The 13,755-nt window shown below is 36.2% G+C and overlaps 1 protein-coding gene across 1 annotated transcript in view; it reads right to left on the bottom strand.

Annotated features, from left to right (window-relative positions):
- Nucleotides 1-13,755, bottom strand: part of BRWD3 (bromodomain and WD repeat domain containing 3) — a 112,112-nt gene that overhangs the window by 27,342 nt on the left and 71,015 nt on the right. Inside the window, exons 21-29 of the mRNA XM_090265374.1 lie at nt 10,553-10,702; nt 9,212-9,288; nt 8,451-8,619; nt 7,468-7,581; nt 4,888-4,995; nt 3,186-3,310; nt 2,769-2,851; nt 1,243-1,354; nt 8-69 (exon numbers count right to left, since the gene is read on the bottom strand). Coding sequence (XP_090121500.1) covers nt 8-69; nt 1,243-1,354; nt 2,769-2,851; nt 3,186-3,310; nt 4,888-4,995; nt 7,468-7,581; nt 8,451-8,619; nt 9,212-9,288; nt 10,553-10,702 — 1,000 coding nt within the window. The remainder of the gene's footprint in view (nt 1-7; nt 70-1,242; nt 1,355-2,768; nt 2,852-3,185; nt 3,311-4,887; nt 4,996-7,467; nt 7,582-8,450; nt 8,620-9,211; nt 9,289-10,552; nt 10,703-13,755) is intronic.

Raw genomic sequence — 13,755 nt, 5'->3', positions numbered from 1 at the left:
TATTTACTTCCTTCTGGAATTGGCTCCATATCCCACGGGCTCATCTTTTCTCTCTCGTTATTGTCCCAGCTATTAAAAAAAAATAACAAGATGCAAATCAAATTCACAAGGTAATTACTCTTACATACTAGCATAATTTGCGTGACTTCTTGGGGATGAAATTTGCAAAAAGGCAATACAGTTTTCCTTAAAGTGCAACTTTGCTTATATACGGATAATAATAAAGCTCTAATAGAGGAAACAGTCTACCAATCTGAAAATTAGAGAGCAATAAGCTTATTCTTCGTTTTACTTGGCTTTCTAAAAACTTCCAATCAATGACATACTCAATGTTAGGCCATGGTATAGGACAAGAAGATCTCTTTGGAAAACTCCTTTCATGTTGAAAAGTGATTCAACTATTATGCCATCTCTAAAATTTTATTATTCCTTTTTGATCTGCAATATGGAGACCAAAAGTCAATATTCACAGAATAAATGTTTGTTCTATCATTCTTGACCAGGCAACTTCATTAACTGGTAGTATTATTACGCTGGGAATTCATGAAGAATTAAAGTAAATGTTACAGACAAATACCACATTCAAACATAATACAGTCATTTCTGCCTAGATTTCATACCATTAAAGAAAAGACTAGGTACTGATATTCATTGCTATATTCCAGCTGTAACAATTACTTTAAACACTGAATTTCAGTATTCTTCACGAATAACAGATGTGATTCTTGTCTAAAATAGACTGACTGACGAGAAAATACAGGCATAAGGGAGGCAGATGTTAAGTCTTCAGTCCCTGCTTTGTTTTAGCAGTGACATTTACTGGTTTTAGCATATCAGACCAAAAGGTTTTTTCATCAAATGCCTTCCTTATAGGTGCTATGATTACTTCCTTACAGTTATAGATCTTGTAAGACAAGATAAGTCAAGTAAAGACTTATTATTGCTGCCTTGGCTGACATGGCTCGGTGGATTGAGTGCCGGCCTGAGAATCAAAGGGTGCCTGGTTTGATTCCCAGTCAGGGCACATGCCTGGGTTGCGGCCAGGCCCCCAGTTGGGGGCACATGAGAGGAAACCACACATTAATGTTTCTCTCCCTCTCTTTCTCCCTCCCTTCCCTTCTCTCTAAAGATAAATAAATAAAATCTTAAAAAAAAACCTGTGTTATTCTTGGTACGGCTTGGAGAAAGTCCGTGTAGAACTTCAGTATTATATCAGGCATAAAAGACTGTAACTGTACTTACTGAACACTATAACACTGGAAGGAACTATCGGGGTACTCTGGTTGAAAAGGCTGCTGGCTCTCCACAGTTCCAAACCACCAGGCATCATCTATTATACTGCGGAATCTATCGCCTGTAAAGTTTTTACAGATTGTTACAAGGGTGCTCTTGAGAATAACAGCTCAGTTCTCACTCCAAATTGCTATATTTTGTTGAATACAGCAGAAGCATTATAACTAGCATTGTTAAAGATTTCAATCTGAGTTTCCCAGATAGCTGAATTTTACATTTCACTCTTTTCAAGGATTTTGACTGCCAGGGACTAGTTATTTTTCTGAAATAAATCACATATGTTCATGCTTTCTAAAATAAATCCTACCACATACAATTTAACTTTTATTATTTACCTGAAATCACCATTAGGCATACTACTTTTTCTCCCTTTTTTTGTTTTTTGTTTTTTCTTGTTTCTACTACTTCTTATATTGTACTTACGTTACTACTGTTGTTTCTTCTCTTTTGTGCTTTTGCATTTAAAAATCACTTCATACTACCTTTCTGCTCTAAATGGCTAAGGATTATAAAATCAAAACACTGTGGACAAAAGTTTCTTTCAAAAAAAAAAAGGATAACTTAAAAGTACTACTAGCAAACATTTACCTAGTGTTTGCTCTGTGTAAGATCCTATTTGAAGTGCTTTCTATATATTAACTAATTTATCGCTCACATGGCCCTTATAGGTGTGGTCTCATGTGACTCTCATTTTAACGATGATAAAAGTGAAGCACAGAAAGGTGAAACATTTGCCCAAGGTCAAATAGCTAATGAAGGTGAAGGGGGGTAGAGGAAGGGAAGAGAGGGAGAAAAGGGGAAGGGAAGAGAGGGAGAAAAGAGGAAGGGTAGATGAAAGAGTTAGAGGGAGGGAGGGTGGAAGGGAGGGAGAGAGAGAGAGGAGGAGGCAGAGAGTGTGCTATGTTAGAGGGAAGAAAGAAAGAGAGAAAAAAAGATCACAATCAGTAATGGTCTGTTTAAGAGCCAAATATTACACTGGCTGGTGTGGCTCAGTGGATTGAGCACTGACCTGCAAACCAAAGGGTCACTGGTTTGATTCCCAGTGAGGGCACATGCCTGGGTGGTGGGCCAGGTCCCCAGTTGGGGGTGCAGAAGAGGCAACCACACACTGATGTTTCTCTCCCTCCCTTCCCCTCTCTCTAAAAATAAATAAATAAAATCTTTATAATAAAAAAGAGCCAAATATTAACTCTATTTTAGGACAACTGACATTGGATAATTTTCTTTTTAATTCAGACTTGTATTCTAATACATTAGATGTCTGCACAAGGTTGAGAGGTTATATTCGACTTGCAATATGCATTAAATCACCTAAATGTAATTGAGAAAAACATGTCAACTTAATTTTTCTAACTTGGCTAACAGCTTTTTTCAGCTACATGTTATAATTTCTTTCTCTTAAACTGGAATTACTGGAATTAAAAAGTTACTCTACCTCAACCCTAATAGTTACTAAGTGAGAATTCTATACTTACCGATCTGCCAGTTCCTTTCTTTGGCTTCATTATAAAACTGATGTAGCACAAGGAAGTCAATGACATCGGGCATGTCATGATACCTGTACAGAAAATAAAGCACCTATGAATCAATATACAGATATAATAGTACACGTGACTTAGTAACTATTCAGGGATGTATATTTAAAGTGGAGCCATTAAGCAAAATGTTGAAATATACTCCTGCTATATACATATACGTTAACATATGCATTTGCTATATACACACACATTAGCAGCCATATGCATGACTGCTAAGTAAAGAACAAACCAAGAGTTGAACATTAAACCTTGGTCTTTAAATCTCTAGAGCCTATAGTGCTATAGTGTCTTCTCTCTCATCAAGTCTTGTACTCTGCAGAGTACTAACACACACACAAACACACAGTTACTCACTTAATGGAAAAAGACTCTCCAGTCATTTTGCCAGAAATGGGGTCCAGAAATGCAAGCTTCAAGCAGCATAGTGTAGGTGGTCCAACCTCATATTTGATTCCTACAATCTTAACAAACTCTTGTTCCTATTTGTGAGAATAGAAATAAACTATTACTTTCCATATGAACAGTTGTCTAACACTTACATATTATTTGATCATTATTGGAACAATTTAAAACTTATCTGAATAATCACCAAACACTAGGCATTCCACTAAGTGTTAAAGGGAATAAGACATGGCTCTTGGCCCTTAATAACAGGTTGTAGTTTAGTGCAGGGCTCTAAACAAAGGGTAAGCAGTAGAATTCCCTTGGGAAACTTTTTAAAATTCATGTTCCAAATCCCTACTCCTATAGAATTCAATACAGCTCACTCATGTATATATTTTTTACAAAAACTGCCCAGGGGACTCTGGTGTTCTTCCTGGTTAAGAATCACTACTCCAGCAGAAATACAGAATGTAATGCAGGTGGACATGTATGCATATGTTTGGGAAAATGACATACATTTTTGTACACCTACAATATTATTTTATAGTATCATCCTTATAGATTATTAGTCACTCTCAACAGATGACAAAACTGAGCCTCATGGGTAAAGTGATTTGTTCTACGCTGTTAAACAGCAGAGCTGGGATTGAAATTCAGGTCTTATTCCAAAGCCTAGGCTTCCACACCACACATGCTGACTCCTATAATTTCCTAGAACCACAGGGTTAGAATTTAAAATAAGAACTCATGTTTTATTTATTCCTCTGATTCTACTAACAACCAACCAAACAAAAACTCAACTTTCACCTGACTAAGAATAGGTGGTAGCATCCCTATCTCCCAGGAGATGATTATGTAAAGCTTACTTGATAAGACACTTCAGCATCTCACAACCTGAATACAATTTGTTTACAACTGCTTAAATGTTTATTTCAGTAAATGTACACATTCTCTCCTTCTCCTTACTACTAAGCACCCTCAAACAACAACCCTTCATTTACCTGGGAAACCACTGTAAAATTATCCTTTCATCTCTTGTTTTCCAAGTTACAAAAAAAAAAAAACCACCAAAAGAACAAGGTACATGAATGTAAACCTACATAGAAATGATAGTGTATGTATCCCTATGTGTTTGTCTGTATACATAGATGTATGAATGAATGAACACTTATTTATAGGCAGAAAATCCCTCCTAAAGATATACATACCTATTTTAGTCAATACAATATAGCTACATAGATAGATACTCTTATCAAAAGAGCTAATACAGAAAGCACCACAAAGTTCTGAGCTTCTTGTCACCTGTGATATTTACCATATCCCAAAGTCGCCAGAACCTCCAGCGAGTTTGTGGTCCACAGAACACAGTCAGTTTTTAGAGCCTCTGGAATGTATAAAGCTTTGGAAGAAAATAGCCACCCCAGGGAACGACTGCTTTGCTGCAATTAAAGAATGTTACACACCGGAGGACCTGAAGCTTGAAGGTGGCGCACACATGTCAAGAAATACAACATACGACCAATATCACTCAGCTGCATAGGAGTATGGTAATCATCTTATCTTGGACACACGATCAACAGTGAGCTATGCATGAAACCAAGAAAATGCCTGTGGGCAAGTAACAATTCCAAAGCTACTTCAATTGCATAGCTAATGAATTTGGCGAACTTACCCTGAGATCCATTTTATTCCATGGCTGTTTTTGTAAATTAACGCTGTATGTTTTTGATTTCCTTACGGCCCGCACGTAAGCTTCATGTCCTTGCCTGAAATAGATAAGCTAAAACAGAAAACATGAGGTAGTAAACAGCAGTGTCCTGCTTAGTAATTCTGTACACCCCAATATATATTCCTACAAAGGTCCTCTTATGTACACACAGCCACTTTCCCCCAGTTGCTTCATAAATTTCTGAAGAAACAGACTATGACAAATGTATACAAACCCATATTTTGTTTTAAAACATTTATGTTAAAAACTATTCATATTTTAAAGTATTGTATTTCAAATTTTAATTGACATTCTAAGTATCAACATTTTAGTAGTCAGCCTGAGATCTGTCCAGAAAATGTTCAGCCATTGTTAATATAATAAGAATGGTTCGTGCAACATCGATATAACCTGGCAGCCAAGGAGAGTGGACTGGAATGCACATGCGTGAACAATGATGACCTCACTGTACTAATCAGTGGGGGCAGTAGATGCCATTGAGTGAGCATGTGTACTGTGTGGCCGTCATGTTCAAAATGAGCAAGTAGAGCATTGAATCTGCATCAGATTTTGCATTAAACTTGAATATTCCTCCATGGAACTACTAGGATGACTCAGAAGGCCGCAGCTCTGGGCACCGGGTGACTGGCAGCTTCATCACAACAGTGCACCCGCTCATGCATCACTTCTCATGCAGAGTTGTTTGGTGAAACATCCAGTCACCCAGGTGACTCAGTCCCTCTACAGCCCAGATTTGGTGTCCTATGACTTCTGGCTTTTCCCAAAACTAAAACCACCTTTGAAAGGGAAGAGATTTCAGACCATTTATGAGATTCAGGAAAATATGACAGGGCAGCTGATGGCGTTTGGGAGAACTGTGTGAGGTCCCAAGGTGCCTACTTTGAAGGGGACTGAGGCATCATTGCCCTATGTATAGTGTTTCTTATATCTTCTTCAATAAATGTCTCTATCTTTCATAGTACATGGCTGGATACTTTCTGGAGAGACCTATCCAGAGACTAACAAATTAAAATTTTTCTTTTACAAGAATTAACATCAGAACTGGGATTTTATGGAAGACGAATGAATCCAAGAGGTTGGCAAGACCCTTTATCTCCTTAAGACAGCATTCACTACTATATTCTGATTCATTAAAAAAAGTTTCTTTCCCATAATAATTTAAACAGGTGGTAGAGATAAATAGAACATAAAACATCACACTGTAAGTTTTCAAAACTACACTGACACACTCTACCTATCTGCAATGTCAGCATTTCTAACAGTTAAATATACAAGTAGAAAACTAAGACTTTAATATTAGTATTAAACATGACTATAGGGGTAAAAAAGTCAATAGTAAGCATGTTTTTTAAATATGCTTCACTATGTATTTATTCCTGTACTCAACAAATAGAGTGCAGTCTCATCAAATCATAGGGTATTAAGGTCCTTATTTTGTTCTACAAAGTCTTCTAAGATTAAATCAAAATTATCCCTCTTAAGCCTCCATAAATACAGGCAATAAATACAAGAAATCATGATTTTGGAAATGCCCTCCAAAAAGCTTTACATGTTTTTTTTAATATAGCATTTATCAAAGCATGTTCTACTAAGATCACCACACTAACAAGCTTTGCTAAAATAAAGTAATAGTTATATGACACACTTATAAAAAATGCATTTTTAATAAAACCAAGATAATCAGCAAGATATTGCTTATTCATAAGACTACTTGATAGCTATCTCTGCTGCAAGATATCAATAACAGGCAGTGACAGAAAGATTTGGTCGAATTTTTATTGGTCCAAAGACTTCTAGAAACATATGCAAGGTTTTGTTCCTTCTTTTTATTACTATGACATTACATTTCTACAAATTAATAATAAATTGAAAACTGTGTGTAAGCATTCAATCACTCCAAAATGATTAGTCAATACATCAGACTATACAAGCCAACTAAAGCTCAAACATTACAATGCTACCATTATTTTCATAAGAAAATGAAAAATAAAATTTTTCACCACATAGAATTTAGCTCAATTTTTGAATGACCAAATCATAAGTGTGGCTATATTATTCAATCAAAGGCTTGGTAGGAAGGCCTTGTTTGTGAAATGATATCCCCCTAACAATCAAGAGGAGTAATTATTCTCTAGTATATTTTCTTTCAGGTAGAACATGGGCTGCTTCTTTTTTTATTAAAAAAAAATAGAACTTCAATTAGGCCTCAAAATACCATTTAATTCTACTAAGTGGCAATTAACATAAAAATAAAGACAATTATTTTCATGACTTCACAAGCCAGTCAATTTGTCTTAATGTTCACAGAGCATCAACTACACTGAAGGGTCTATGCCAAGTCCCACAGAGGATACAAATTTAAGATTCAGTCACTGTCCACAAGAAATATATAATTGAGCAGAGCAGCTAAGACAGTGTGCACATAACTATAATAGAATTGAGAATATAAATGCATTACGACTGATTAAAGTGATTGCTCCTAACGTTCTAGGAGAAAAGAGTTCTATAACTGATAACAATTACCTCATCTCCCATTTGTGGGACAAATGGGGATCGTCGTGGGATTGTATCCAAGATCCACTGAGGGGCAAACCATTCTTCATTGGGCTCACCTGCCATAGAAGCCAGTCCTCCTTTCTAAAATATAGTTCACAAATATATAAAAAATAAATATGGGAGCAGCAGTATAAAAATTAACAAGTAGAGAATATTAAAACCATTAGATTATAATAAAACCCAAAATATACATATTTTAAACGTTTTGCTTTACCAATTAATTATGTACAATTTGTATAACAATAAAATAATCGAGTTCTTAACATATTGCTCAATTTTGTCTGACAGAAAATAATAAGACACTATGTACTAACTAAAACCCACAAATTTTTACTCTTCATGTCTCTAGAATACCACGTGAACTCAATTACAAGTCACACTATAACTTTTTACCAATAAAATGGTCATGATCAAACAGCTAATTCTGTCTACTAAAGGAACAGGCTACGAAATGTATGCAATATAAACTTTTAAATTAATATTCAAAGAACTATGTGGATTAAGTCCTCACAGCATCCAAATGAAATTATAGTGGGGAAAAGAAACCATCATTGGGGGAAGTAAAAAGATAAAAATTTGAAGAGGCCTACAAAAATTTACATAGCCTTTCATTTCACAAGTCAAAAATGTATAGAAAGAAATGACTGGCGACATGCCAAGAATAACACTTCTATACTACACCGGTTTATTACTTAAAGCTCTACTACGTTTTAACAAACAGTTATGAATGTTTTAATTTAATAACAAAATAATGAGGTTTTCTAGCTTCTACATTTGATAACAGAAATTTTTCAAAAATTCTTTCCATTCGAAACTCATTTAGAATAATTTTCCTGACTTTGTTTCTCAGATGGAATGTTTTCTTTAGAGAAAAGTCAAGTGCTAATGTTAAATATCCAAGTACCAAAGGGAAAAACAAAAAAACAAACACAGCCTATAAACTTACAAACCTTCTTTCTAGTCTGTTTAGGTTTCTTCTGCCTTTCTTCTATTGACTTCAAATTCTCCTCTTCAGAGCTGCTGTATATTTTCCGTGTTGCTTGTCTGGTTTGCCTTTTTGGAGGCTGCAAATTTATTCCAGCATCTGCTGTCCAATCAGAATATTCACTTGACGAATCACTGTAAAGTAAATCAAAATTATGAATTAAGTCTAGAAAAGGAATTGTTTTGCCTTAATATTGAAAGATGATCATTTTATAATCAAATAGCATTATAAATGACATGGTTTGATTCTGGTCTAACCAAAGTAACAAATATAAATATAGAATTTTGATCGTCACCTGAGTGATTTTAGTGAAATGCTTCTTGGATAAAAGTATAATGCTTAGTTTCCCATAACAGAATTAAAAAGTAAAAATTCGTGTCCAAATTACAAAAGCATCTTTAAGTAAAGATGCTTCTTTTCTCACTGGAAATGCTTAAACATCCTTTTTGAAAACGGAAATAAATAACTACAGCCAGCCAAAGTGTAGAACCCTGGACTTACAAAGGGTCTTATTTTATAGATGTAGGAACCAAAGTCCCTAGTGACATGCCCAAAAAGATAGTGGCAGAGCCAGGGTAACACAGCAGGTCTCCCAGCTCCCAACCTAGTACTCTTGTCTACTATAATATACTATTTGAACTCTAATCTTATTAAACTCCTACAAGAACTTAAATACACATTAAAACCATGAAGTAATGTTGAGCCAATGAAAACCATTAAAGCTACCTGGAGGAGCTTTCACTTTGCCATTCAGCGATAGGGTCCTCTACAGAAGCATCACTTGTGCCAACTGTCCCATCCTCCTGGAACAAAGAGCCAGCAAGTGACATACGCGGTTATTAAATAGCATATTAGTAAGTAGCATACACTACCTGTTTAATGATGAATTTTGTATCTCCCCCGCCGCCCTCCCCAAAAAAGTTCTAGTTAAAACGTACATAATCATTTTCTGCCTACCAGGCAATGAAAATTTTCTGGCATATACTAGCTTAATGATATAAGACACCTTTCATTATTTGAAAGACTGAATAGACTCAAGACTCAAATATAACCCTCTTAAATGTTAAAACAATTTTTTTAAAAAAAACATCTACACCCCCCCTCCACCAAATTAATAAACTTGTTTTCCACAGACTTGAATCTTTTTATTACACAAAGTTTCAAACATGCCTAAGTAGAGGGACTAGATAACCCTTGTGTACACAATCTCCAGCTTAGATGATAACTGGGTGCCTATTCTGTTTCATCTATATCCTCACCAGCTGCCTCATATCGCAGGGATTTTGAAGCCAAGCTGGACCAAACATGCAGTTTAACTATAAGTATGTATTAAGATTAGGACTCTTTCTACAAACACAAGCACAAAACCATTATTACATTAAAAAGTAACATCGGTTAGTTTATATGTGATCACTCTTTTCAGATCAAGACATACATGGGTGGGGGAGAGGAGGACATTGACGATAAGACTTTAAAAATCGTAAGTAGGGGGAGAAGAATGAGGTGCCATACATTATCGGTGCATAATTAAATGTTATTATTTACTGAACAACTACAGCTAAGAGCGAAAGGAAAGGACTGGAGAAGAGAATAACATGAAGAGAAGAGCTGCCACGCTCTCTTTCAGTAAACAAGGCAGGTCACAGAAAAACCATCACTCACTAACGTGCATCACTGGTGAGGTCAGCAACAACAGAACATTTATACATTCTGCTGATTACACGGTCAGCTAGTTCTGGGACTGTATTCACTGTTTATATTCCACTTCGTTGCATTTCCAGGCAGACCCTGTCTCCCCGTTTTCTCACTGCCCCAGAGCCAGGCTTTTGCGGGCATGTTTGACACCCTCAACAAAGATGATAGTATCTTAAGTACAAATCAGAAAACATAGCTAACAGATTTCAACATAATCCTCAAATTTGCCTCTTAAATGTCTTATTAATGATCCTCTTATAAGAAAATCTTTAAAATAATTTTGTATTCAGGAAGTTACTGCTCAAAGTAAACCCAAAGTGATGATAAAAAATGGAAAACAAAAAGTCACAGTGAGTAAGTAATATATCTAACCTCCGAGGAGCTGTCTGAGTCTTCCTGTACACCAGCGTTTTGACATGGTACTTGCGAATTATGCTCCATGTTGGACCGTGTTTGGTAAGTGTGCTGACGCTTACGTTGGGTCCTCCGTAAAGACCTCCCACAGCTAGGCTGATAATCATTCTGTAAAACAGAAGGAAAGCGGATTTTTAAAAAAAATTAAAGGCTCGGTGAACACACATAAACAGGGATATATAAAGCAAATCAATTAGGTGGGTGTTGGTGGGATAGAAATATATCCCTCAAGAGAATACTATATTTATATATATGAGGTCTGTCCAGAAGGTATCCAGCCACGTAGTATAAAAAATACAAAACAAAACAAGGCTTTAACTAAAGAAGATACAAGATACAAGGAAGATCGTACAGCCCTGGATTGACTGCCAGCCTGCAAACGAAAGGGTTGCTGGTTTGGTTCCCAGTCAGGGCACATGCCTGGGTTGTGGACCAGGTCCCCAGTTGGGGGCACGAGTGAGGGGCAACCACACATTAATGTCTCTCTCCCTCTCTTTCTCCCTTCCCCTCTCTTTAAATATAAATAAAATGTTTTAAAAAGAAACATTGTACATAGCACAATGATGCCTCAGTCCCCTTCAAAGTAGGCACTGTGGAACCTCACACAGTTCTCCCAATTACCATCAGCTGCCCTATTGTATTTTTTTGAATCTCACCGATGGTCTGAAATCTCTTGTCTTTCAAAGGTGATTTTAGTTTTGGGAAAAGCCAGAAGTCTCAGGGCATCAAATCTGGGCTGTAGTGGGGATGAGTCACTTGCACAATTTGATGTTTCACTAGAAAACTGTGGCCTAGATGTCATGTATGAGTGGGCATGTTGTTGTGATGAAGCTGCCAATCACCAGGTGCCCATAGCTATGGCCTTCTGAGTCATTCAGATAGTTTCCATAGAGGAACAATCCAGCTTAATGCAAAACTGGATGCAGATTCCTTGTACTACTTGCTCAGTCATTTCCAATATGACGGCCACACAGTACACATGCTCACTGAATGGTGTCTACCACCCCCACTGACTACTACAGTGAGGTCATCATTGTTCATGCATGTGCATTCCAGTCCACTCTCCTTGGCTGCCAGGTTATACTAATGTCACGCAAACCATTCTCATTGTATTATCAATGGCTGGACTTTTGCAAGACAGACCTCAAATATTTACTACCTTTCATTAATACTAATTATTTTCCTATTTTGAAAACTTTGTGGTCAAATTAAAAACAGTGCTGAAAGTCTGGGCTGCAAGAACTTGCCCATTTGGGGAGAGGGAGAGAAGGGGGATAAGTAAGGGAAGGGTCTAGTCAAGGAACGTGTATAAATGACTCATGGACATGGACAACGGGGAGGGATATGATTGCAGGAGAAGGGGTGGGTTGGGTGGGGGAGAGAAATTAGGGGAAAAGGGGACAACTGTAATTGAAAAACCAAAATAAAAAAAATAAATAAATAAAAATAAAAAGAAAACACAGTAGTGTGTGTAGGTCATACCGACATTAGATTTTAAAAAGGTTTTAAAAAGTCCTAGGCCAGATTATTCATATATATATACACACACACATATATACATGTATATATGTGTGTGTGTATATATATACATATATATCTCCCATGTTGTTTATAAGACTTGAACATGAAATATTTATATTTATATTTTCCAACTACCTAAATTTATAAAATATGCTAGAAAGACTGCTTTTGGAATTCTTAGAATAATTTAGTTCTACAATTGAAAGGAGTCTTAAAAAATCAACTGGTCTAACATCTGCATGGGCATCAAGTTAAATGTTTACACTAATTTATAAAGTGTATTTGTACATATATATTTGATCCACATAAGAATCCTGTGCAATAGAAAACACTAATTGGTTTACTCAACAACACTGAAAAAAAAAAAAAAAAAGAACTTGCCCAATTAAAATTCACATATACATTATTCACAATTTATTACAGGATAAAGCAAGTTATCAATATCATATCTATGCACATATAACTTTAAATATAATATGTACTTCTTTACTTCTATAAAGAACTAATTTATTAAACAGTTCAAAGATTTACTTTTAACAACTAAAATGTCAAGTGCAAACTAATTTATTCTAACCTTTACAAATATAAAATATTACTGATCTGCCATGTCAAAGCTACAACCCTACTTTGTCACCATGAGTAAACAAGTTTAAAAGTCTTATAAATCAGTACAAACAGCCAGCTTCTTACATTTACATTATTTCTCATTTTCTGTAAATAAAAATGTTTTATAGACCCAACTACCCTATTTATTAGACTCAGACATCAAATAAGCTAACAAAATCTCAATAGAAATTAAGGAATTGGGCATCAAAATGATCTAAGCCATGGCTGGTGTGGCTTGGTGGACTAAGTGCTGGCCTGGTAACTGAAAGGTCGCTGGTTCAATTCCCGGTTAGGGCACATGCCTGGGTTGCGGGCCAGGTCCCCATTTGGGGGCGTGTGAGGGACAACCAATTCTTATTTCTCTCACACATCAATATTTCTCTCCCTCCCTTCCCCTGTAAAGAGAAATAAATAAAATCTTAAAAACAAAACTAAGATTATTTAGAGATATTCTTGTAGTACTTACCTAACACTTTATCAGTACTGAAAATATTTTAAAATTCAGTGTCCATTGCTTAGATTTCTTTAGCGAAATTAGAATCATCCTAGACTTCTGAAGCTACCATACCCTTTAGGAGTCATGGTTAGCTCCAGGAACAAATCTATATTTCCTTATGTCACTAGTTTGTTCAAACTCAGAGTGCTTGTGCGGTGCTTACCATTTACCTAAGAGACTACAGGAATCATACTTCCTGCTTTGCAGTTTCTGCTGGAAATGTGGACCTTCCCGATGTATAGATCATATTTTAGTCCTGCACCATTAGGCAGGCCAGGAGTATGCTTAGGGCAGGTGTCAGCAAACTTTTCTATAAAGGGGTCGAGGATAAATATTTTTGTTTGGGTTTGTAGGTCATATGATCTCTGTAGTAACTACTCGACTTCGTAGCGTGTGAAAGCAGCTGGACAGTATATAAATGCGTAAGTGTGGCTAGGTTCCAATAAAACTTTATTAGCAAGGATAGGCAGTAGACCAGATCTGACAAACGGTGGGTAGTTTGCCAACCTCTGCCTTAGGGTACCCGAGCATTTGTTTT

Source organism: Furipterus horrens, unplaced genomic scaffold, assembly GCF_987537825.1.
Source record: "Furipterus horrens unplaced genomic scaffold, mFurHor1.1.pri manual_scaffold_17, whole genome shotgun sequence".
In the NCBI taxonomy this organism is placed as follows: Eukaryota; Metazoa; Chordata; class Mammalia; order Chiroptera; family Furipteridae; genus Furipterus; species Furipterus horrens.
Note: the sequence above shows the minus strand (reverse complement) of the source record. Positions and strands in the feature narration are given on the sequence as shown.